This window comes from Manis javanica, chromosome 2 (assembly GCF_040802235.1).
Source record: "Manis javanica isolate MJ-LG chromosome 2, MJ_LKY, whole genome shotgun sequence".
NCBI classification, from domain to species: domain Eukaryota; kingdom Metazoa; phylum Chordata; class Mammalia; order Pholidota; family Manidae; genus Manis; species Manis javanica.
The window spans coordinates 216,213,068-216,239,574 of record NC_133157.1 but is presented as its reverse complement, the minus strand read 5'-3'; the positions used below and the strand labels follow the sequence as shown (position 1 = coordinate 216,239,574).

The following is a 26,507-nucleotide window of genomic DNA, read 5'->3' as shown; positions in this document are numbered from 1 at the left end:
GGATAAGACCTAGTTGGTGGACAGTACAGGTGACCTTTCCCAATGACCTTCCTCACTGGGAAAGGGGATCAGAAACTCAAATGCTCCTCTTAAGTTCTGGATACTGTTTCTTCTCTTGCCTTATTAAGTTTTTTGGCCTCAACTGTTTTCATAATTAATGGATGAACAGCAATATATTGTTGTTAACTTAAAAGTTAACATTAAAACAATGACCCAGAAACTAGAATCTTCACCAGGGACAAGAATTGACTCAACGATTAGCTATATACATTTTTTCTAATGTCCATGGCTGCCTTCCTAATATCTAATGTATTTCAATATTTCTATATTCTCAATCCACTTCAACTTTACCTTCTTGTTTAAATAGCTTTGCAATATCTTAAAACATGTTAGGAGCAGCAATACAAAGATTCATTGCTGTACATGGAATCATTCATTCAATTACTCTTTCAAGAAAGGGGGAGTCTTGTGCGCAAGCTTAGCTAGGCAAATACAGGTCATGATGCTTCAGACTGTGAGAGATGCAGGGATTGCTCAGACAGAAACTACTCTGCCTTCAAGGAGCTGATACTCTATCAAAGAGCTTAGATATGTGGAAATATGATAGTGAATATGGACACCCATCTATTAATCTATCTTTCCATTCTGTAAACATGAACTGAGCGTTGGCCAAGTTTCAGACACAGTACAGTGTTATGAGGGGCGTATGACAATAAGACATACACAGACTCTATCCTCAGTTAGTTTAGAATCCAGTAGAGGAGACAGATTACAATGCAGCACCAAATTATTGTTCACATGGGATATAGTAGGAACACCGGGGAAGACAAGAATTGGACCTCAGACTGAGAGAGCATCATGAGCCCTGCAAGTGCAAAGAGCACAGGGTTCAGGCACTGACTTGTAGTGTGGACGGCTGGAGTCTAATGTGTGTATGAGAAATAAGACTAATAACTGAGGCACAGGACATATCATGAAGGACTTTGTGTGCTAGACTAGGTATTTTTCATTTTATCTTTTAAGCCACATAGAAACCCAGTGGTTATTTTACCTCAAAATGTTTAAAAAAGTTGTCAGACTCAAAGATGATCATACCAGTTAGGACAGTCCTGGCTATGCTGGCATAACCATTTTTCCTTGAGGAAAAAGCCAGTGTTCCAAATTCTCCGACTTTTTTGTGGGAATGGGCTGCCGTTTGGCCGGCAAGACCAGTAGGTATAGCATCATGAAATCCTAGGTACGGTGGCCTGAAGAGATTCGATGAACCATGAAAAGTAGTAAGATGCTATTTACACAGATTGGGCCTAAGAAGATTTTAGATATATGTGAACCTGTGAGCTATACTGACTTTTTGTACGAAGTTGTTGATGTCATTGCCTGGGATACATGTCATATAGGATGAGTAGGTTTGGGGAGAAGGTTGATAAAGGATCAGATAAAAGGCTCGGGGAGTGCAGAAGAGGAAGAGACTCCTTCCACTTACCAGGAAATGCAAGAAGGCTTCATGGAAGAGGTGGCATATGAATGGGCAGGAATTGAACATACAGACTAGGCAAGACCAAGGGCTGCTGCCAGGGCAAAGGGTGCCCACTCTGGCCCTATGTATATGTCTCTCCATTCACCTATGTCAACAGGTACGTGCGGTCCAGGACAAAGCATGATGTTGATATGCGGATTGGAATCCACTCGGGCTCGGTGCTGTGTGGCGTGTTGGGCCTGCGGAAGTGGCAGTTTGATGTCTGGTCTTGGGATGTGGATATTGCCAACAAACTCGAGTCTGGAGGAATCCCTGGGTAAGCCAGAGCGGAGCGCTCCTTCTGCTTAACCTTGTAACTCACTCACTTTGTGACCGTGAGATCTCTGTGTGCAGAATTCAGAAGTATTGCTCTAAGAGGCAATTATCCAGGGAAAGACAGAACATTAAAACATCGTACAAATTCTGGCCCCTAAAGTCTAGTGATACTCATCATAGGCAATGAACACTCAGGTGTTCAGGACCCAGCCATGCGCGGCACTGGTTTTCAGACTTGACTTCATGTTGGAACCAGCACAGAAGTACTTAAAATGCACCGGTGCCCAGACCCCATGCCAGTTCATGCAAAGCAGAATCTGTGCAGAATCCTTTTCAAGTTCTTAAAGCACTTCTCATGGGCAGCCAGGGTTAAGGCCTACTGACCTTCTTTATGACCTTACCCTTCCTTGAAAACTCAGCCTTCCAAATCTGGTTGGCAAGACGGGTAGGGATAGAATCCCCAGAGGTGCCAGTGGCCTGGAAAGGTTCATTAACCATTGAAAAGTAGTAATAAGACTCTGTTTACACAGATTGGGCCTAATATCATTTTGGATATATGTGAACCAGTGAGCTAGACTGACTTTTTATAGCCTTTCTCTCTGAGAGATGATAAACAATAGACAGATGATAGACAGGTAGACAGAAAGCTAAGACAGGGCACTTATATATATTCCTCTCCCCAGCCCACCTCCTAGCCCTGCCCTGGAGTCACAGAGTTCTCTGGTGTCTGCCATCATTCCTCGCTAATTATTTTTAATATAGGGTAACTTGGGGAAAAAACTATAGGAAAAGGAGTCAGAGAAACTAGGATTCCCATTCTGCTGTGTGCTACGCTCTGTCATCTTTAGCAAGTTATGGAAAGCATGTAGAGCACGCTGCATGTGATTTTAGAGCAAACTTGACTTTCTTGGTTGCATCTGTGTGATCTCAGGCCACTACTTTACTTCTTTGAGTCTCACTTTCCTCACTACAAAGAGAAAGATGATAATACAGTATGGCACCTTGTGATTTCATGTCCCTCGTCCATAAGTTTGCTTTGTCATCTGCCAAATGGGCATAATCCACCTCACAGATTTCTCCTGAGGATTATCTAGGGCAGTAGGTATGAAGCACTTTGTAAACTGTTGGTGACATCCCCTTGTACAGAACCATTCTTATACGTGACCCCTCACTGTCTTCAATGTACTATGCAGGTTTAGAACTAAGGTAAGCCTAACGGTTTCACCACTGGGTTTCTTAAATCCTTACATTCTTCAGGGTTTTCCTATAAATAACTACCTGCTGAAGTCAAACAAATGAGACAGCTGATCCTAATATGCATCCAGGCCTATGTCTTTGAAGTATAGCTGAATGGAGAATTACCCATATACACAATATATGTGCTTTGCAAACCATAGAACCCAGCTTTGAAGGTGTGTGACAAGCTGTTTTGATGTCTGAAAGCCAGGTAATGTTCTCAGTCTCCATGGGGAGAGGAATATATATAAGTGCCCTGTCTTAGCTTTCTGTCTACCTGTCTATCATCTGTCTATTGTTTATCATCTCTCAGAGAGAAAGGCTATAAAAAGTCAGTCTAGCTCACTGGTTCACATATATCCAAAATGATATTAGGCCCAATCTGTGTAAACAGAGTCTTATTACTACTTTTCAATGGTTAATGAACCTTTCCAGGCCACTGGCACCTCTGGGGATTCTATCCCTACCCGTCTTGCCAACCCAGCTTTGAAGGTGTGTGACAAGCTGTTTTGATGTCTGAAAGCCAGGTAATGTTCTCAGTCTTACTAAGAAATACAAGAGTGGCTGAGTTTAAATCTTAAAATGGGTTTTTGAACTGTGGGTTTCCCACCTGTTACAAGACTTGGGGCAAGTTTTGGAATCTCTTTGCCCAGTTTCTTCACTGCAGAAAACACTATCACCCTCGAAAAGTTAGTTTCAGATGAGTACATTTAAAGCACTTAGTCTTCTGTACAGTACGCAGCTCTGCTTTAGCCTGGTGGCTTGCCTGAAGGTTTCGGGCCCCAAGCAAGTTCACCATGGATTCAGTGAAACAGAGAAATGACAATGGAACATTCTTGGGGTAAAGGTTTATACCTGGCTTTATTCTTACGGCCATAGGTTGAGCACCAGAATCCCATCTGCATCCAGCAGTCTGCAGGCCCATAATCCACCTCCATCTCTGCCTCTGCCCTGGGTATTGGGCAGAGCTCTTTATATAGTGACTCAGTCAGTACTAGCTCATTGCCTGTAGGTGTGGAAGCAGCAGCCTAGCAGTAGGCCAATTACATCATCAAGTGGTTTTGGGTCAGGTGAGGATCCTGGCCAGAGAACTTCCCTTTTACCCATGGATATGCCCTGTGCAGAAATGCAGTAATACCAAAACATGTCTCCAAACCTCCCATGGTCTAAGATCATTTGGGTTTATATTTTTCTGCTATTTTAATATCTGGGTCTTTCCCCTTCCTATCAATCAATGTACATAGGTATAAACTTGGCCTTTTCTTTCAATGGAAGAGTTATCCCCCAATTCTAAATATGCTTTGAGTACCTATGCTGCACTAGACAGTCTGCTAAATACCACTAATACATTGCATCATTTGATCTTACAACACTTCACATAGTAAATACTGGCTTCTTTTTTTAAATGAGGAAACTGAGGTTCAAAGAAATTAAATATGTGGCATAAACACAGCTGTTAAGTGCCTCCCCACACATTACTGTCTCCCATTGTTAATTTACCAGTCCAGGTAACTCAAAGCTGTTGTTTTATTATGAATGTCCATGCCTTGCTATGTCCCCTACTACTATTATATCCTGGCATTTAAAATTATCAGAAAGTGTCTGAGAGTTACCTGACATTAAGTATATGAGAATATTGTCTGAAAACTGATTTATTTCCTTAGAGGGAAATGTAATCACCAGATTCTCACCTGCAAATGCCTTATTCCAAAGCTAAAGGTAGTAGTAGCAAGAATGAAAAGGACCATCTAAAACCCAGTTTCTATCAAAAAAATTAAGCATGCATTGATTAGAACTTCAGCAGAAGAATCAGTGATAAGTGAAAATGAGGATGTCTTTCATTACTGAAGTCATAATATGTATTTAGCATATGCAAATATTAGTCCCCATAAGCAATAACAGCTGAATAAGAAAATGTGGAATCCAGAGAAAATACCAAATAGGGTTGGTGTTTAATTTAATCATTGTAAAAGGTAATCAGCCATTAGACTTTACAAAACCCTTCCAGGAGTCTCATTTCATCTGGAAGAAAAAGTAGCCTTCGATCTAGCACCTACCTCTGAACTTGATCTGAGAGGGAAGACTGAGACATCCATTTCATAGAAAGTCATCTGACTTTCCTATTCTCCTAGGTCTGCCCTGCTGAGTTCCCACAGTATTAACAAAATTCATCGTGAGAATATTTTGTACTTACTCAACAGGAGAGCTCAAACATCTTTCACATGCTTTATTTTTGATATCTCACCCTTGAAATCAATGACTATATACAAAGATGCTTATTTGGAAAATGTGGAGAATGTGCCTTAAATGCACAATGATCAGAGATGCATTGTTTGTGATTTCTGTTTCTCTGCATGTCCCTTGCAGTGCATTATTCTCTCTGTGAGCAGGAAGTTAGTGGGGTGGCTAAGAAGGGTAGCGGAAAGGTACAGAGAATACTAAACGTACCATGCATTTGCAGATGCTGCTCTTAAAAAAAAATCATTATTTTCTTCGGCATATTGTTTCTAGAATCGCAAAAGCCAAGCAAAGGATTAAGCTTCTACTTTATTCATTCATTCAAAGGAGCACTCAAGTTGGCCCACAGAAATGTCTTGAGCTGAATCAGGGAGCAGGGAGTTGCCATATACACAACGTGGGATGAATGTTCTAGACAGAGGGAAGGAATTGTTCTGAGTTTATTAGGTATAAAATAGCACCTGGAATTTGAAAAAATGCCAGTTACCGGATTAGCATAGGGGAAGAGTGTCAGAAAGTGAGCTTTGAAGTGACAGGGTCCAGGAAGTACAGGCCTGAAAGGCCTTGTTCAGAACTTAGACTGTATCCCAAAGGCCTTGAGGAGCCATGGAAAAAGCAAAAGCAATATGTTCACAATGGCATTTTTGAGAATACTCCTAATAATTTAAGCATTTGCATTTATAGTATGTACAGTCTACCATGCACTATTTTTACTACTATATATGAGTCAACTCTTATAATACTCACCATGACCCTAAGAGATGGGTACTATTATTATTTCTCGCATTTTATGGGTGAGAAAACAGACTCATAACTTGCCTGATATCTCTCAGCTAGCAGGTGGTAGAGGTAGGGTTTCAATCCAGGCAAGCTGGCCAAAGGGTCCATGCTCATACCCACCATACTAGTCCACCCAGACCACAGTGGGCATAATATGTAATCTAAAAGGATGTAGTATATGAAGTATGATCCTTAAGGCTCTTGATGTTATCTGTTGTTTTGCCAAAAAAGAAACCTGAATCATGAGCTCTTATGGCTGATGAATCGTGTAGAAATGAGTCACGTACCTTACGAGTGAGCCTAGCCAGCTGCCAGTGCACATGGTCACAGCTTTGTTTCCTGCTCCTTGCCATACACAAGTCATAGGGGAAATTGTATCTTATATGGTCTTCCTGAAAGGTCCTACATGTAGCCCTGTGTATGTAATATCTATCTTTGTTTTTAAGATTATAGGCAAGTTAAAGAAACAAAGCACAAATATATGAAAATTGAAATGATAGGAAAAGTTCTAAGACACTAAAAGAACTATTTTTATTACATGGTGATTGGGACAATAATTGCCATTAGTGTCAGAAACATTTATGGAACTTGCTTTATCAATGTAATCAAAACCTCTGAAATACATCACTGATTCTTAAAGGTTGCTAAGGTCAGGCTGACAGTCATAAGAAAAGCCCAAAGAAGTGCTTAAGTGTGTCTCAGGGGGGCTCAGAGGCTGGGTTCCTTGGGGTAAAGTCAGTGACACCCTGCTCATTGGTTTATGCTTCTGCTTCTGTTTTCTTTTATTCTTTCTGCTTTTTCAGGGGAACCAATTTTTTCCCTAAGGACATCCTCACAGAACCCATGTGAGGCCTGATGTTGGCTTTGCATAGGACAAAAAAGTGCTGTGGCCTTGGCAGGCCACATCAGGAATGTATAATGACCTATGGTTTGTTGTTATAGGAGGATTCACATTTCCAAAGCCACACTGGACTGCCTCAACGGTGACTATAACGTGGAAGAGGGTCACGGTAAAGACAGAAACGAATTCTTGAGGAAGCATAATATAGAGACCTATTTAATTAAGCAGCCTGAGGAGAGTCTGCTGTCCTTGCCCGAAGACATTGTCAAGGAGTCAGTGAACTCCTCAGACAGGAGAAACAGCGGGGCAACGTTCACAGAAGGATCCTGGAGCCCTGAACTGCCCTTCGATAACATAGTGGGAAAACAGAACGTAAGTGCTGGCTTCCTTCCTTCGGTTTAGCCACGGTGCATGGTGCATGAGTACGTCTCCAACCCAGACACCTCAGAAAAAAACGATTCATCTTTAACCTTTTCTCTGCTGAGCTTCATAATTACAAATGATCAAACATGTCTCCTTAGGACATAATTAATCTATCTATGCAATTACAGGAAATGCCAAAAATAGTAGAGGCTTCCCAGCACCCTCTCCTTTTTTTTTTAACCTAGCAAAAAATAAATGTCATGTGAAGCTGAATTATAATTTTACCAAAAAAATTATTCATGCTGGAAAAGATAAATCTGATGTTATTAAACTCGCAACAGAGGTAGAAGATCAAGTCCATGAGAATGCCATTTTCTAGGTGGCTGGCAGCCTAGGTGTTTTGAGCTGCCCTCTGAAACTGAAGGTCAGGACAGGAGGGCACTGTTGATTTGGAAATGAAAAAGCCACACCAAGTGACGCCCAGGGTGAGCTTAAGCATTCAGAAGTAGTGTGTGATTTCAAGCTGTCCACATAATTCTATTCCTATTTAATGTGGATTTTCATCTTAGATGAAGGATATATGAGGATGAGTCGGTACATGAGGTGTAAGTCACCAATAATCCAATTATTTAAAAAATTATTTCTTTAAATATCAAGATCACGCTCAATCCAACAAGATGCTCAGACTCCAAGAAACACTGGAGGATTGAGATCGATTATGGAGAGAGCCAAAGTGAATTCAGAGATGCTTCTGTCCCCAAATGTGTGTTCAGAGCATGGGAAAAGTCACCTGCTCTAATAGGAGTTTCTCCTTTAATCATTTAGGTGAAGCACATACAGTTGAATGTATGTAAGTTAAATAGTGTAATTCTATTTAACTTGCTTTTTAAAGAAACACACCAAAAATATATGACTTATAAACAGTGTCTGACATACTCCTTGAGCCAAGCAAAAGCTGAAAGTACTATGAAATAAATGAGCCAAACCAATAGTGTCCGCAGCTTTATGAAGACAAATGTGGGTTAATTGTTTTAATCCAAGGACCTGAACTTTTTCCATTAACTTGTAGATAAGAAAAACCTGTGTGTGTAAAGATGTTTAAAATGGAAAAGGTTAAAATGCTGGAAGTCTTCTTCACTTGAAAGACTGATGGGGCTCCCTGAGGCCAGATGAACCTCAGTGTCTTTCCAGTTCTGGGTGAAGAAGACACTGTGGAACAGTGCGTGGCCCAGATACCACTGGAGGAAGATGTGGGCTGAGCTCAGCCTGCTTGCTTGCAAGAAAGCACCTTAGGTTTTCACTGTTCTTTTTGTGAGTGTTTAGTTTTCCCCAAAACTATTGTACACACACAAGTCATCACTGATTTCAATGCCTCCTTTTTTGCATCCCTAAATTTGTGTGCATGGTACAATTTGCCATTATGTAAAATATCCATTTTATATATTCTCTCAAGTGGGTGCAGGGCCTCTCTGCCTCCTGTGCCTATTGTTAGCTTGAGCTTGAATGCTTATTATTAAGAGAGGGAATGCTGCCTCACCTTGAATACGCAGTAACTCCATAACTGCATAAAATTCTCTCTCTTGATTTTTTTGTTTTCCTTTATATTTGTTGGTCTTTGGTCTTTCTGTATGAAAACTTCATTCAAGCTCACTGTGAAAATTAAGCTAATTCCTAACTGTTCTAATCTCAGCTGTACCTAACATTACTACTAATAAGTGAGAACCAAGAAGAGAGAGGCGGAGATACTTGGTTTTATTCCATGATCCATTGATCTGGCAAAATTGTAAAGGAATAAGTTGAAATATTTCTTCGCTGTTTTCCCCAAGGTATTTGCTGATATCATCAGATAGTTATTATAAAATGTCATTATTAGTCAAAAAGTATTATTCTTGGTGTTTAACCATACCGTATATTTCTTGTTTTGCCTGGATTCGACCCACCTGTGCCATCTTCAGCATGAATAATCTCAATTCCTTTTGATGTTTTCAGACTTAAGAGCCAGTGACTATGACTGATAATCATAAACAACCAAGTGGTACAAATAACATTTTGGAAATGACTGAGTCAATTAAAATGGTCAGAAGCTCACTGAGATTGCACTTAGGCTGAACTCTAGAAGTCTGGGAACCACAAGTGCAAACTCAGGGAGAGATCACGTCTGGTCTGGCTGAGTGTGTGCTCTGCCAAAACATCCAGTCATCTATAGATAAGCCCAGCCCATCTGAGTATTTATATAACACAGACAAAACATATTAAGGCTTCGCTGTTGGGGGATCCAGCTAAGTTGGCTGGATGTTTCAGCTTCTATTGATTCCTAATGTGTGCTTAGCAATATTTTTAACATCAGGATAGTGTGCCAAAATCTGTGCTGTATAGATGACAAATGTTCAGATAGTTACATTCTCATGTATTTATTCATTCAATAAAAATTGGGCATCTATTACATGCCAGCTATGGCTAGTAATAAAAGGGAAGGAGGGACAGAGGAAAGGTACTCTTTGGAGGTAAATCAGCCAGTAGTTTATATGCTTTATGAAGACAGGAATTATGTCTGTTTCACTTAGCACTGTTTAGCCTGCAATTAGAACAGTACTTGGTAAATAACAGGGCTGGATTCGTTTGTTGAATGAATGAATGAAATGATAGATGTGAGTGGTAAGGGAGAGGAACCAGTCAAGTTTGACTTCTAGGTTTTTTGTCTGGGTGACTGGATGGATGGCAGAACTCCCCACTGAAATGGAAGGAGATTGTGTGGGAAACACTAAGAATTCAGTATAGGACAAGTTGAGCTTGAGGTACCTGGGCTGGATCCAGGAAAGGTAACAGAAGGCTGTTGAACACATACCTCTGAAGCTCAGGCATGAAGAACCGTGCAGTGAGTGTGAATCTGGCAGTTTGCAGGATTTAAGTGCTAGTTGAAGGCATGAGAGTGGAAGAGATCTTTGTAGGGAATATCTGAAAACAATCGGAGGACAGAGGACAGATCTTGAGGAGCACCAGATGGGTGATGAAGAAGAATAAGGATCCCATGACAGAGATGGAGAGGAAACAGCCAAGTGTTCAGAAGAGAATTAAGGAATGTGGCTGTCATGGCAGCCTAGAACATTTTGGGAAAGAGGGAATGACCAGCAAAAGTCAGGGTTCCCAGTAAGATGAAGACCAAAAATTGCCAATTGGAATTGTATTGAAAAACGTAATTGGCAAGAGGCAGATTCGATCAGGTAGTGACGACCTCAAAAGCCAGGTTGCCAGAGTTAATGAGAGAGCGCTCTGGGTTTCTGAGAACCCCAGCTCCACCCTGTTCCCTCCCTGCTACCCATCTCAGGAGTCTGTCTTGTTTAGGGAGCAAGAAAATCACTGAGAATTATTTCTGGCCCCTTATGTGAGTCCTCCAGTCCCTGTTTGTGCCTGAAGACACTCCCTTGGTCTTGATGCCATGAATCTTCCTTGCCCCGTATCTGTGTGCATTTGGTTTAAAAATTGCTGGCGCAGCCCAATGTGGGTTCTGGGATCCAAGCTGCTCTTGGATGCCCTGAATGCTTAGGTTTTGCATCCCTGACTCCTCATGTGGACAGATGCTCTGCACACTGATTGGGTGTCTTGGCTCCTTGAACATGGGCTCAGTTCCCAGAGAGGCTTCCTGTGCTCTGAGCCTCTGAGTTAAACGAAAGTTAAGAAGCAAGAAGGCAACAAGCTTATGACCACAAGTGGACTATTGAAATTTAAGGTTGTAGAAGTAGTTGCAATTAGTTGTAGTAGACCAAAAGTGAAAAATTTGACATTTGGGGGAAGATGTACAGAAATTTCAAGGTAAGGTTATTGAATGAGTCATCAACATGGTCATGGTATCTCTCAGAATAAAGGCAGAACTTGGGATGAACACAAAGGCTTAAGAAAAGGGTCCTTACATTAAACATTGCATTTCCCCTCTTGTTGCTTGCTGTGACTAAAATCTATTTGTGGACTTGAGCTCTTACTCATTCAGTTATTCATTCAACAGGCACTTGATATTCTAGATGCTGGGTTCGAGTAATGAGAAAACAGACATGGTACCTGTCCTCACATTTTAAGGATATGAGGAACATAGACAGTTAACCAAAATATGTAAGTGCTATGAAGGAAATAGAGATAGATGAGTAGGAGGAAGACAGAATTACTACAGGATTGTCAGAGGCCCATAAACATTTTATTTGAGTGCTGAAAAGACCCTACATGCAATTAGCCAGGAGAAGAGCATTATAGATGGAGGAGACAGCTAGTGCAAAGGCCCTGAGGTGGGAAAAAGTTTGGTGTGTTAGAGGAAGAGCAAAAGGCACAAGTGGCTAAGGCATAGTGAGCAGGGAAGAAATACTAGATGAAACTAAAGGAAGTGGAAACTCAAGCCTGCAAGCCTGCTTGACTTTGGAATTTTTTCTAAGGGAAGAGATAGAAAGGTTTTAAGCAGGGCAGTGACGTGATCTGATTTAGATTTTTAAGAGATCATTTTGGCTGCCTGGTGGAGAATGGATTGTAAGGGGTGGGAATGGACTTTCAGACAAAACCACACCTTAGACTTATGATGTACAAGAGGTTGCCAAAGGCCGAAGCTCTTATGTCACTATAAGTGGACTCTGTGAGGATATTAATAATTTTAACTTGATTTTTACAACCAGTGATCATCTGAAACAGGTAGAGCCCCTTATTCAGAAGCAAAGCCCCTTTTGGGGCCTGGGGTCTGTCCCTCACATATTGTGAAATCCTCACCATCGTCTATCTATTCCGTTCACATTTATCATGGCATCAGAATCCAGGCATTTTTCTATTACTCCTCCAAGACTTTGAAAAGAATTATTGTTATCATTAAACTAACATGTACACATGCAGACTGAAAACACAGGTGGGATTTCTATATTCCACACAACAAAACAGAAAGCAAATGTGCTTCATTGCTGGGAGTACAGAGAACTATCCACAGCATCACCAACGCTAAAAAGGTAAACTTTGGGGCCAAGTACCATGTTAGGAGCATTGTTCACCTTTTCATTTAATTTTGATACCAACATTGCTAGGTTAGTATGAGATGCCTGCTTTACAAATGAGAGAATTGTGATTTGTGGAAATCAGCTAATTCCCTGAAGGACATGTAGTCGGTAAATAACAGAACTGGCATTAGAACTCGTTATTTCTGATTCCAAAAGCCATGCATTTTTCATCAGGCTACACTGCCTCCCCTTTGTGGCCTGAGGATAAATGCTGGGTTTTTTACTTTCCACCTTGTTTTCAGGTCAGTCAGTCTTAAAAGGGGTGTGTGTGTGTGTGTGTGTGTGTGTGTGTGTGTGTGTGTGTGTGTGTGTGTGTGTGTGTTTTCACTCACCCTCTGAGGATGGTTCATTTGCTCAGGGATATTCAGAAATTTTCTGTGAGGCTCTAGGGCCAGATTTTCCTCCAGCTATTCCTGTCATACCAGGTAGCATGTCTCCCCTGCGTGTCCTGGAATGTGATCATTATTTGCAGGGAAAGAGCTAAGCAGGGCAGCATCTCATGTCTACCTATTGATAAAACAACCAGCCAGCCATTGATTTACTCCCTCCTGGACTGGAGATGCTCAGACCAGAAGCAAAAGCAATGAGGAGGGATTGGAGCTGGGTGGGCTGGGAAGCAGGGTAAAATAACTTGTTTCTTATACTTTCATCTGTCCCAGCTGGGACTTTCCTTGAACTGTGCTTTCTGTGTCCATTGGAAGAAAAGAAAGAATTCTCATCTGATCACCTTGCTGATCAAAACCCTCGTGATGACCTGATGCCAGGGGCCCCAGTTTCCTCATAGTGAACTGGTTCGGCCTGTAGGCTATGAGTTGGTGATCTTGGGGCAAATCTATGCAGAACCCAAATTTGTCCAAGTGATCGCAGAAAGGGCCTGAAGCAAACTTGACAGAAGTGAAATATAGCTCTGATTTCTCCACTTGCTCCTGCAAGGCCTTGGGCAGCCACTTCTCCCCTGCAAGCCTCAGTATTCTTGTGTGTACTATGGCAGAACTGAACTGAGTGATCCCATCACTTTCTTTCAGCTCTGACATCAACCCATTCAATTTTCAGCTACAGAAACACACTGGGAGCCTGTGGCTATTCTGGCAAATTACTTACACTTCAGAATCCTACCATCCAGAGCCCAGACAACAAATAATTCACCAGGAAGCAAAGGGGACACCTGCTGTTTAGTTATCCTAGTATGGGTAACAGTTTAGTATAACTGTTATAGAGTGAGCTGTCTTATAACATTAATATCAAATTCAGCAACAAGAGTTAAAGCAAAAAAAAGCAAAAAAAATAATAATAATAATAACTCACCTAGCCAGGAAGTGAAATCTGTTTTTTCTCTCAGCATTCTGAATAATTGAGTTTTGATTATATGGAGATAAATACTCAAACATCATTATAAACATTATCACACTTCACCTTTCAGGGTCTCATTTTTAACCTGATCATTATGTTCTTCTGTTGAGTAATATTGAACCCCTGGGGTTTGGTTTCTTTCCTTACATTTCTGCCCCTAAAGGGTGGTACCCAGACTAAGTGGCAGGTGCTGTTTTTGTACATACAAATACCCAAAGAAAAAGAATTCTCTAAATTCAGATTCATTTTCATTCTTCATTTGACTGGGGCAAGTCAGTCCCTGAAAGATGTTCCTTTGTTCCCTCATTTGGTCATTCATTATTCAGCTGCTCACTGAGTGACAGTAATGTGTCAGGCCCTGGGCTGAGCACTGGGGCAGAGACCCGGAGGAGGGCCAGGCTGTCAAGGAACCCACAGTCCGGTGGGATGACTAACAGGGCAACAGTTCAGCGTGAACACTGCTGTCATTCTAGCAGGACAGCATCACAAAGGGTGGGAAATTGATGCAAGGTAATTGGAAAGACCTTCCCAAAGGAGTGACTGTTGAGCTGAGGTCTACAGACAAGCAGGAGTTAGGCCAACGGTGAGCCAGCAGGACCCCAGGAGGCAGGCAACAGCCTGGGTTTCTGCTGCTCAAAAGAAAGTGGGTGCTTCTCTTTCCCCACAGAGAACTCAGACTGGAAATTCCTTCCCCTAAAAATGCCTGAAACATTGGGTATTGGTGATGAAAAAGGTGGGTTCTCAGAGTGAACTGCTTCTGGGACAAGCTGCCAAACCTCTAATTGTCTGGATTCAGTCTTGGTATGTAGGAAATCACAGGCAGATTTTTCTCAACAGATAATTTATTTCTAAGCATTGTATTATCAGATTAAGTTTTGATGTTCACTGGATGGGACGTCTGCAGGCTTTTTGGGTAGAGAACACGGAGGGTTTTGGACATTTCCCTGAAGTGAGCCTGCCCTCTTCTGGTAACATGAATTTTTCTGATGCCAACTCCCCCTGGCTGTCTTCAGCCCTGACTCAGAAGATAGCTGCATATTTCAGCCAGGAGAGTCATTACAGGGGTCTGGTTTTTCACTCTTTTCAGAAAGGCAAGTGGGTCTGAAGCCTTCCAGGGAGTGTTGACTGGATTAAGTAGGCAAATTGATCCATTAACTTTACTCATCCTTCCTCTCAGCCCCAGTGGTCTGGGAGGAGATAAAGGGGGAGATGAATTTGTGGCTCGTGTAGAACTAACTGCAGATCTGGAAATGTGCATTTCGCTTGGCAACTGTACGACATGCACCCTGTGGTTACCGCATGACCGATAACTGGCTGAAATGTTTCTAAACAAACTAGTGCGACTCCTCTCCCACCAAGGATTGACTAGTCGTTGGGGGAGTCATGAAACTGTGGCCTGAGGAATAGGAACCAGTGAATGCATGGTATTTTAAATATGTGAAGGTAAATATAGGACATCGTAAAAGATGTGATAATAGGCATGAAGAAAAAGAGCAAAAGTCTGGGTTTTTTCCTGACTTATTTCCTTGATTTGAAAAAAAAAACAACTCGATTTAAGCTTTATTAATCTTGGTACCAATTTTGCCACTAACTGGGCTAAGACTCTTCATGTAAAATAGACAAAAGATGGTTTTGACCCAGTGCAATTCATAGGTATGAAGGTTTTTCTTTCCAAACAAAATTGGGTTTACTGTGAATGAATTTTCTTCCCATTTTTAAAAGTGACGTAGCTCATGTGTCATGACCCACTGTTGCTGCTGCTCAGCACAAGGAAATGGGTGTTATCATTCCAGGTGATTTAATTCCAGTCCAGAGCAAAGACATTTGATATATTTGGTTGGCCTGAACAGCCTTATCTTGGCTATCTTTGTAGGTACTTAGTTTTATTCACCTGGGCTCCAAAAGGTACCACAGCAGGGATTCCTTGTACATTGATGGAACTCTCTGAAAGTCTTCTCACGTCACAAGGGTCCCCAAACTACTGTCGTGAATTCCAGATAATGAACCACTAGAGTTGGGTGTCTCTCCCACTCTATGACTTTGCTGCCACCTTAAGACCCCTAAGGACCCCATCACACCACAGTATGGTAAAGATTCTGTACACATCCCATGGGGAAGTCCCCACGCACAATTCCATGGCGTGGGAGTGCTTAAAACCAGGACTGCTCCTAAGTGATGAACTCAAAAACAGCCCCCAGAAGCTGAATTAATTAGACAATTTCAGTAGAAAAAGAGTGTGGTAGAAAAGTTAGGATAAGGGGAGGGAGAAGCCACAGAACAAAGACACCACAGTTTGACTCCTACCTGAGAAGTTTCTCTTTTCCCAGTTTTGCCCATAAAACAGGCTGGATCCTTGAAGGTCAGTACTTTGTAGCTCCATTGGAACCAAATGAAAGGAAACATCACTAACTGAATTTAATTAGCAAATTGTATAATAAGAGTCCGAAAAAAACTCAGACCAATAGACTTAAAACACCAAAGGTGAGCAATTTATCAGCAGCTCAAGATATAATATTTATTTCATCTTCCTAAATGAAGAGCTACCTCAGAACTTTAAAAAGACAAACGTTTAGATAATTCTTATATTTCAGTTTTTTCCAAATTTCTCAGAAAACATACACACACTCTTTTGTTTTCTCATGGCATTGACATGTGTGAAAAATCTACATCTCTGATGTTCACAAGAAAACTGAGTAACTTAGGTCCTGATTTTCGTTTGTTCATTCATATCCTGAGCTGAAATCCAGATTAACCCAATCAACTGTCATCCGCAAAGGTCATTGGGTCAATGGGGTCGTGACCACCTCTCCAGCCACACGTTTGGCCTACGACGTTTTGGCCCAGCCATTTCAGTGCTACAAGTTCTTGGATTCATATGTCCTATAGTCCTCCTATAAGCAAACCATTAGTGCATCAGCTTCTCTCTTCCCAGTTCATGAGTCACACCCAGAGCAGGAATCCTGCCACCATCCTTAGGCTCAGCCCACCTCTCTCACCCACTCCAGCCTACCCCTGAGATGTGAGGTCAGGGCTGGGGTTTAAATATCTCTTCCACACATTACTACAGGTGTGATTTCTTAAAGCTAAAATTCGACTTGCCTCAAATCATGTGGCTTCAAAGTGGCCACATCTAAATGGATGTGCCAAGTGTTGTTTCAGCCCATTCTGCTGAAGTTTAACAACTCCTTTTGACGTCACACGGCCCAAGCAGTCAACATTTCAAGCACAGTCACATTCCCGCCTGAGATTGACATCTTCCTGAGGAACTGGAAGGATGGCCTCAGAGTAAGGAATCCTGAACTAGCCATAGAGGACCAGCCAAACAGAGCCGTACAAGCTTCTCGGGCGGGACACAGGCGGCGTCTGACTCCACGTCTGCTGGGTTAGCCTGGCTCTGAGGTCCTTGGACCAGAACTTGGGGACAGAATCTGGAATTCTGGAGATCCCCTCTGTGGGCTTGGAGTCCCCTAATCCTGAGAACTCTGCCCAGGGACCTGGAATTGTGGTTGGCCTGGAAGGTCAGGCACAGCTGACCACTTGCGCACACTCCTCAGAAAAGAACAAAACCCAGGGTGTGTCCAAAACTGAGAGCCCCGGGCAGGGTGAACTGAGATAGGATCAAGGCACTTCATGTCAGGCAGAGGGCACTGGGCAGAGGGCCTGACACGTCTGGGGCCTAAACCCAAAAGTGAATGAACTGTCCTAATGATCCAGCTTATCAGTATTAGTTTAAAGGTCAACAAGGAGGTTGCAGGGTTCAAGTGAAAAGCAAATTGGTAAATGCTATTGTGAGACCTGCCAGAACTTGGGGTACCTTTCCTGTCGTTATTTTATTCTCTCTATCACAGACAGATTGAAATTTCAGGACACAAAATGACAAAGCCCCGTGAAAGGATTTCACACATCCCTTATTCCCTGTCAAATGTAACATCCAGACAATATTTGCAAACCCAGTTCTGCTTAAAGTGGAAAGCAGTGATCGTCCAAAAAGCCTGGACCCCAGACTGACATTATTTGCTCACGACTGAAGACTGAGATTCAAGCTACAGGGGGGTGCTGGAACCCTGCAGCAGGCAGCCTGGAAATGTCTGGACTATTATTTCAGCAAACAAAGTGGACATCCTGACCCTCGTTATTTCATTTCCTGGAGCAAAAGCTATGAGCTTATTATGAAAATTACTTACACCTTTTCTATGCTATCACATAGACCTCTCTCACAGGGAGACCCCATTCAGCATTCTTTTGCTTAGTTTGGGAAACAGATTAGCATGACATAAATCTCCAAGAATGAAAAGAGAAAATTGTGTCCTTAGCTTAAAAACCATCAAGCATGAAATTTGAATGTGATACTTCATCTTCTCTCAGGGCAGACGGTAACAGTGGCAGCATTCTTGACTAACACCTTGCTTATGAAGAATGGGCCGATCCACTGGCACCTGCCTTCCTGTCAGGAGGGAAAATGCTCTCTGGCAGGTTCTGGGAAGCCCCACATGGATATTTCCCCCAAAGGTCCCCAACTCAGTGTTTACACAAGGGTCACATAAAGCTTTCCTCTCAGAAAGATATTACGTATCACATCTAATGAAATTTCTGCTCCCCCATCCCTAGATTTGAAGGAAAAATAACTGTGCCTCTTTCACACACAGCAAACATTCTCCTGGCGGCCCTGAATGCACATCATTGTGGACTATGTCACCTCAGAGCTTTCCCAAGCAGTGAGCTTTCTTAAAAAGAAAACAAAAAGTAACTTTCTTTTTTAAAAAAGTAAGAGCCTTCTCTCCTGAGGGTTGGATTGGAGTTTTAATAAACAAGAGAAAGAAAAACTACTCTAATGTGTATACCTGGATGCTTTTATTCAGGCTTGGTGTTGATTCCTGGCAGTGTCTGCTCTCATTTGCCTGTAGCTGTAGGACGCAGGAAGAGAGAAGGAACTAAGAGGTAGAGGCTCTCCCTTTTCTACAGCTCATACCTTGTAGGGGGGCAACTTTGAAATGGTGCCATAGAGACCTCTGAGTTTGGCACAATGAGTTGCTGCCTTAATAAAGACAATGGAAAGGTCATCCAGAAGGCAGTTGATGAAGTCATTGGCTTACCTGCTTCTGAGTGCAGACTCCAGGTTGGGACTAGAAGCAAGCAGAGCCTTAGGAAAGGATGGGTCATCTCAGCATAAGAGGCTGAGGCCCACTGCCAGGCCCTGAGCCTGATGGCATTGGCATCTTCTCTGGGTCTTTCCAAACGAGCATCGAGCTGCCTTGCACTGTGTTACCTGGATCACAGCTACCTACAGCTAAGACTGCCGTGTCCATGTCCCAGAGGACCTAAAATATGCAGCCTTTGCACAGATGACTTCAACCTTCGGCCTCAGTCTGGCTCGTGGCACACATGCAAACTGATGTTAATGCAGGCTTTGGTCCCAGAGGGGCTGTGGGTTAGCGCTTTCCCGTCTGTGATCTCTGTGCCTAGCGCCAGCACTGAGAGGTAAGGCATTCTCTGGATTCCAAAAACCTGAATAAAACCTCCTATCGGCAAACATCACAAGGATACCCTTCAAGTCTCTTGCTCTTGGCTGGAGTTTTATTCAACTTTCATGGTAATACCTTTTATCTCCTGCTGATCAAAAACAAGGCTTTTGATCGAATAGTAGAACATTTAACTACTTTTTATTTTAAAAATTCAGTTTGGTAAATAGAATCTTTCCAAATTTGGAGACCATTTTGGGGGGAAAACAGGAAAAAATAATGGTTGCAAGGGATTGAAAAGAATGCTCTGGGAATAGTCTCTTTGTGGAGCCATTCAGGCTTTCATTCATTCATGCGTGCATGCATTCACTCCACACATACTTATTAAGAGCCCCCCAAGTATGCCAGGTGCTGGACAGTCAGTTATGGATAAGGCACAGTGTCTGATCATTCATAGAGACCAGAGCCTAGAGGAACTGACAAACACACAGTCAGGCAAGTGCCACACATCACAGTAACCTCCCTGGGCTGAGGTAAGTGCAGGCTCAGAGTCACCTTCCTGGAGAAGGTGAGGTCTGAATTGGTTTTTGAAAGTACCAGTAGGAAATGCAGCCTAGATGCTATATGTTCAAATTTGGAAAATATGAAAAACCAAGTAATATTTTAATAGGTCACAGTGTGGCAGGCGTCTAGGTTCCAGCACAAGGTCAGATGTCATTTGCATTGGGTCTCATTCTGTACAGTTGTGTACTCAGAGCATGGGCAGACTAGAAAGCATTGTGAAATATGTGGAAACCGTGTCACCTGGAGTGACTGGGGAAATTGAAACTATTAGCCTATTGAAGAAAACTCAACACTAGAAGGTGTCCACATTGAGGGAGATAAATAGGTCTTATTTAGAGATGAGAAACAAGTCCACTGGGTAGAAGTTGTGGCAAAAAGCAGGGAAGAGCTTGAGATCAGTTTCCCAAATGGTATTCTATGGAACTTGAAGGCGTGATTTGAACAATAAGCATTAAGTAATAAAAATCTGAAAAATGCAGAGTTTAAAGGTCTCATTTCTGCAGAACTTGTCAGTACCTTTATTCAGGAATGTGTATTGTGAGACTCCAACAGGAAGATAGAAATTTTTCATTCAGTGAACATGTACTTAGTGCCAGGCATTGATATGAGCACTCGGGACAACAAAATTAACAAAGGAGACAATGCCCCTTCTCTCAAGGAGAGTAGTGAGAAGAGATGGCAGTAGATAAATAATGGACCCATATTTCCTAAAGACATTTTATGAAAAGCATCCCTTCCTTCTTGCACTCCTTGAAATAATTTTTTTTGGAAAGAGTTAATTAGGAGGATCTAGGGGTGAAGAGGAGGGGTGACTTCCCCAGATCCCAGCACTGAAACTACTTGAGCTAATGTGTTTCTGACTCAACAAAACTGGGTGTTTCTAGAGAGTCCACCTTCAGCCTAAAATCGCACTGAGAAGAATTTACTTGGTGACACAAACTGATTAAGGAATACCAAAGTTTACAGCCACCCATGAAGTGATGATTGGATCTGTAGGAAAAGTAGGTTTTCAGTTGTACATGGTGAATTCGATTCCCAAAGCAAAGTTTTCTGGTCATAAACTAAGTGATGAGCTCAAGAAGATTCTGGACAACCCCCACTCCATTGACCTGCAGTTTACAAAAGAATACCTGGAACCTCTGATGATAATTTCCGCCAGAACCCCGGACTCTCAGTCAAGGCCCTGTGTTTAGAACCTGAGTTCTCACTGGGGCTTTGATCTGTCTTACACCCGGGACTGAGGAAGTAATTGGAATGCCTGAGGAGGGCATGGATGTGTGTTAGGGTAAGTTTCAGGGCTGCAATGTTTCTTTTTTGTGAAGAGTCAAATATAAGAGAGTCCAGCTCAGCTGCAAACTCTGATATATCCCTACACCACTGCTCCAGTCTGACCTCCCAAAAATCCAAAAACACCAGCTAAATAAATCTATACATGTATTATTGTGTATAATGTATACTTCAATTATACATTGATACCTATATTCAAATATATGTATTCAATTATAGATATATGTCATATCCAGTTATTCTCAGGGTACTTCCCATTTCCATTTAATCTATTTGTTTTTCCAGTTCTCTGGCTAACTGCTCAAGTTGTTTATGTGAAGGAACAATCTCAACATTTTGGAGGTCAATTTGAGATTAGAATTATATTTGAAAGTTTACGCTTTATTTTTTTTAATATGATCCTAATCTCGCCCTGGTGCTGCGAGTCTTAAAAACAGAAAGTGATATTCTATTAAAAATAGCTCGTCCCATTATGAGTCTAAATAGGCAAATGAGACATGATAACATTTCCCCAATACTGCCTACAGGTGAATCACTGTGAGGTATCAGCATACAGGTGTTGGCAGCATTATCCCACTGAAGATGAGCACATGGTCGGATCTTAGTGGCCATTATTAGTGGAGGAGGAAAAGGGGGATCACAGATAATCTCAAACCATAGTTTCCCCCAAAGCCATGTGTGCTTTGTGGTAGCGCTTTGGGAGTAAATGAAAGCCCACGGTTTCCCTTCCTAATCTCAACTTGCTTGACTTCTTGAGTTGATGCTGGTCTTCCCTTGAGCATATATATCCCAAAAGTGTGAGGTGGGTATCAGGAAGATGGCTGGTCAAATAGCAGTTTTTACTGTTACACGTAGCTGACAAAGCCTTTGATCAGCAACGGGATCGTTGAGGATGGACTGTGCGGTAAGATACTAGGGTTATAATTTCAAGGAATAAAAATAACCACTTGAACAAGAGAAGAATTTTCCAGCCCAGGATCATTGACATTTCGATGCAAGGGGCTCCTTCCCAGGTTTGAACCACACCCCGGTACAATGAAGAAAGAAAGGTGCCTCCAGATATCTCTCTTGTTTGAAGCAGCCATCCAGTCAGCCAAAAGAATGTTGCGAGAGGCGGGGGAGTTACGAAGAAAGGTGCTTTTACTGGTCCCTCGCTTACAAACTGGTGCATGATGCAGGCAGCCAGGAAGAAACGCCTGTTCCTGGTTTTCTGAAAGTTTCCCTACAGACCCAAATCAGTCCCTAATATCATTTTCACCAGGCTCCACAAATATAAGAAAGGAGTTATTTATTAAGTAAATGCATTCAGTGTAAAGGATCATTCTTTGTTTTGAGATTTATATCATTCTTCTTGGGGAAAAGGTACTCTTTTATGAAATGGTCATCATATTAGAGAGCTGAGCAGCGGTAATTATTCCTGCCCCTGCTGTCATTTCTATAAATCAGTCTGCCAAATAACTTTGAAACTCCCCTTCTCTGATATCCAGAGGCCCAAGAGCTACTGAAGGCAAGAGAGGCTGGTAGAGTGATAGGGTCGATTTAGTTCAAAGAAGGAAGAACTGTGAGAAAATAAAAATCACAGAGAGAAATGCCTAGCTACGAATATACATGGAAAATAGCTGATTTCCTCTCCAGCTGTTAGACCCCAGCTCCAAGCACTTGCCAGGGGAGCTTCGTGGCACCTCTGAGCAAGAATGTACACCAGCACAGGGCAGCTTGAGCGTCTTTTCCACCTCCTATCCAAGAGAGAAAACTAAACTTTATCATCTTCCAAACTGTTCGGGAAGAATTTCTGCCCAGGAAGTAAATGGAAGATGCACAGTTGTCTCCTTTGCCTTCTGAACCGCTCTTCTAGCAACGTTTGATCCCGGGGCCTCAAGCCCTGGGCCCTGCATGGATCCTGCTGCCCAGTCTTCTGGAGCATTGCCAGCTTCCTTCTCTCTGCTGCAGCCTTTCTTCTTGCCTCTCGTCCTGCCATACCTCCCCTAACTTCTGTCTACTGTGTGCCTCAGCCTCCTTGGTGCTCAAAGCTGAAATTAACTGCTTCAGGGTCCTAAGAGCATATACCAAACTTTCTCATGTTGCCCCCATGCAACTCTGTCCTTTATCCTGATGCTCAGGAAGAAAGTTTAGCAAATTCTACCAGTGGTGAAGCTCTGCTACATGATGATTTAGAGACCTTGAATTTCAGTTATGTTGAGTATTTTCTTGTAGGTTAAAATGAAGAATCCACTAAGAAGCATCCTTATGGAATGGGCTAGAAAGCTCCATGAGGTCAAAGCCCTGGCTCTGCAGTCATGGTCTGACCTGGCTGCAGATGAACCAATGGCCCTTGAGCATGTCTCTCAGAGGCTCATGGATGTAGCAGGGTTCTAGAAGGAGGTCCCCCAAGCTGTGCCAACTCTCATGGATGGGCTGCCATTTGATGACCCCATCTTACCTCAGCCTCACCTGTGGCCTGAGCATGGTTAAGCTGAGAAGCTGGCAGAGAAAAGCAAATGTGGTGAGTGTATACAGAGGCAGGAAGTGTTCAGTTACCCCCTTGACTAATGCACCACATCCCAGAGCTCTCTCTGGGGAGATCTTGCAGGGGAGGAGATGGACATCCCTACTCCTATATCCCTTCAGCTCCAACTCCCATGTTTTTTTCAAAGAAATTGTCTCAAATTAAAATTGTGGAGTGAGCATTGCATTTGACTAGATCCAGCCAGTTATTGTGCCCCTGCACTGAATTGCCAGGAACAGAGGCCCCCCAGCCAACCTGGTGTGTCTTCATAAGTCAGTGCTGTTTCTGCATCCATACAGCCATCCCAATGACCTACTATGGTGGCTGTACCTTTCTCTACCTCGTGCTCTTTAACCCTGGGGCTTGGTGAAAGGCTACAACTGCTTGCATTTTTGCTGAGAGAAAATGAAACACGTATATCTATATGGAAATATAGATATATAATGGTCTCTAGGGAAAAAACATATTTATGAAGTATAAAAATCTAACTATCCTTATCAAGTTTAAGGAGCAGATCCTGGCACATTTAGCTGTCTGTCCATGAGAAATGTCAAAAGAGAAAAAAATGCAAGCCATGGGTCTCGAGTTGCTCCACCACCATTAAAGGAAAGACCACATGAAAATGTGTACTCTGCTTGGTTGGAGATGATCATTTCTGTGGGCTTTTCAGGCATATTTTACTTGCTGTTGTTTGTATTGGTGCTTTCTCTCGTACCAGAGATGTGCCTGGTTAGAGAAAGGGTTGTGATTGACATTTCCAAGCTGAAAACTCTCCAAAAACCTGAACCAAAGCAATTCAGTGTACCTACATAGAGGTACTACTTTGCCAGGTTGTGTTTCTCTGAACCAAATGCTAACTTACCAACTTCTGTAGGTTTCACTGAATACAACTGCATGGAATGCTGTTACTGTTTGCAATGCAACCTGATCTAAAAACATTGCATTTCTTTTTAATCCAAAGGGGACTAGCAGGTTTATTGTGTTTGCATGTGCTTTCCCCCTAGACTCTGGCTGCCCTAACAAGAAATTCAATAAATCTACTTCCAAACCATCTTGCACAAGCTTTGCATGTCCAGTCTGGGCCTGAGGAAATTAACAAGAGAATAGAACATACCATCGACTTGCGGAGTGGCGATAAATTGAGAAGAGAGCATATCAAGCCATTCTCACTGATGTTTAAAGACTCCAGCCTGGAGCACAAGGTAGAGCTGGGTCTCCACAGTGGCTCTTTTTCTGAAGTAAATTGTCATAAATGTTCATGGGACCCGAGAGGGAGCCCAGGGGCTGTGGTTTCGGTCGGTGTGTCCGTGGTTGGTTTGGTTTCATTTGGTACTGTCTCTTCTTTTTCTTTTTGAAAGTCATGAGTAGACTGAAGGCTGCAAGGAAAGAGAACCTCGGTTTTGCTCTTTAAGGAAAAGATGGCAAAAAGAACAAAGGAGTTCCTTCCAGGTTGAGATTTTTAACCCAAGAGACATTGAGCACCCACTTGCCTTTGCTTTTAAGTGAATTCACAACATTGCAACCTTTGTAACCTAATACAGGAGGGCACCAAGTAATAGATGCATGCATAAGTGATACACTGTTTTTCTTAGATTATAGACACCTGTTCTCCCATTTTCCCAGTTGTCCTCTGGCTCTGAGCCCCCCAGTGTGGGCATAGTAGAAAGAAGGTAGGTTGTGGGTTCAGAGTTGAGTTCAAATTCCACCTCTGCCACTTCCTTGCTATGTGACCTTTGGTAAGTGAAATATCCAATCTGAGCATGAGTTTCTCTCTGTACAATGAAGATAATGGGCATTCCTCCCTCCTCAATTGTTATGAGAGGTTCCAGCCAATGCCTTGATGAGGTTAAGTGTTCAAAAATGGCCACCAGCACCGCATCAATGATGACGTTTTCCCATGCCTCTCCGGCCCCAGCTCCAAACTGTAAAGGGTTGTGGGGAGCCAGATGCTGTCCCTGCTTAACTGGGCTGCTCCTTTGCACTGATAGAAGCTGACAGACCTTCCTTGACTGAGCACAGGTGGTGCTCAGCTTCTGTGGGGCCCTCAGGCAAAAACAGCAGGAAATTTGCAAGCAAATTTCGGGAGTTTGATCCAGTACTTTGCACAGCTTGAATGAGCAATTTTTTTGTGAGTTTGCTCAGCTGCCTGGGAGATTCTTCTTTCCTCCATTTGGAGAATTCACACTTCTGTGCACATACATGTACCATTCCCAAAGAGTCTCCTTGATAACTGTCTAAAGGTTGCAAACTCCAAAATTTATATATTCATCTCCAATTCATATTTGAATTGTACTGTGTCTATGTATTAAGAAAAGAAAAGGAGAAGAAACATTTTACCTCACTCACTGCGCCTGCCCCAAAAGAGCAAGTAGCCTTTTCTTAATCATATTATAATTAAGGACTTAAGGTCCAAATTAAATGCATTTTCTTTCCCAGTTGCTATATTGAAGGAGCTAGGAAGAGCAAAGTGGTCTTGCAAAGAATCTTCTCAATTAGCCTGTATCAATGCCTCTGTCCAGAGCTATACAAAACCCTTTTATTAATCCTTGCTAAAGATGTACCTGCTTCACTAATGATCTGACCCCTGCAGACTGATTTATGATATCTTCTTTTTAATAGTACCCATATCTCATCTGCAGGGACCTGGTATCAGAGCAGGGATGGAACCTAGGGGAGGCACAAAAGTGACCAGGGAAGGTTCTTAGAAGAAGCAAACGGCAGCATCCTGAAAAGACAAGTGGGGATTTGCCCACTGACCGTCCAGCCTTGCGCCCTCTAGCATGTGCTCTGTGTGGCACGGGTTGCAGGGTGAGGCAGTGGGACACATCAGCTCTTGCTCTGAGACCTTCTCTAGAGAAAGTGTTACTGCCTAGCAGTGGATGCATAATAAGTAACAACCACCAGGAGTTACCAAATACCAGCACCAATTAACTGCCAATGACAGTACAAAGTAAAATTATGAAATAAGTATTATTATGAGCCTTGTTTTATATTTGATGAAATGGAGACATGGAAAAATGAGTGCCCAAACTTGAACTGTCGGTGGAGGGGCTGCCGTCTGGGCCCACGG

The 26,507-nt window shown here is 42.5% G+C and overlaps 1 protein-coding gene across 3 annotated transcripts in view; it reads left to right on the top strand.

The window, feature by feature from the left end:
• ADCY8 (adenylate cyclase 8) overlaps positions 1-26,507 on the top strand; it is a 215,351-nt gene that overhangs the window by 119,026 nt on the left and 69,818 nt on the right. For 2 of the 3 annotated variants that reach the window (XM_017661200.3, XM_017661198.3), the window contains exons 6-8: positions 1,635-1,793; positions 6,989-7,259; positions 24,442-24,639. In XM_017661200.3, the coding sequence (XP_017516689.1) occupies positions 1,635-1,793; positions 6,989-7,259; positions 24,442-24,639 (628 nt within the window). The remainder of the gene's footprint in view (positions 1-1,634; positions 1,794-6,988; positions 7,260-24,441; positions 24,640-26,507) is intronic. The other variant, XM_017661201.3, reaches the window with a different exon arrangement.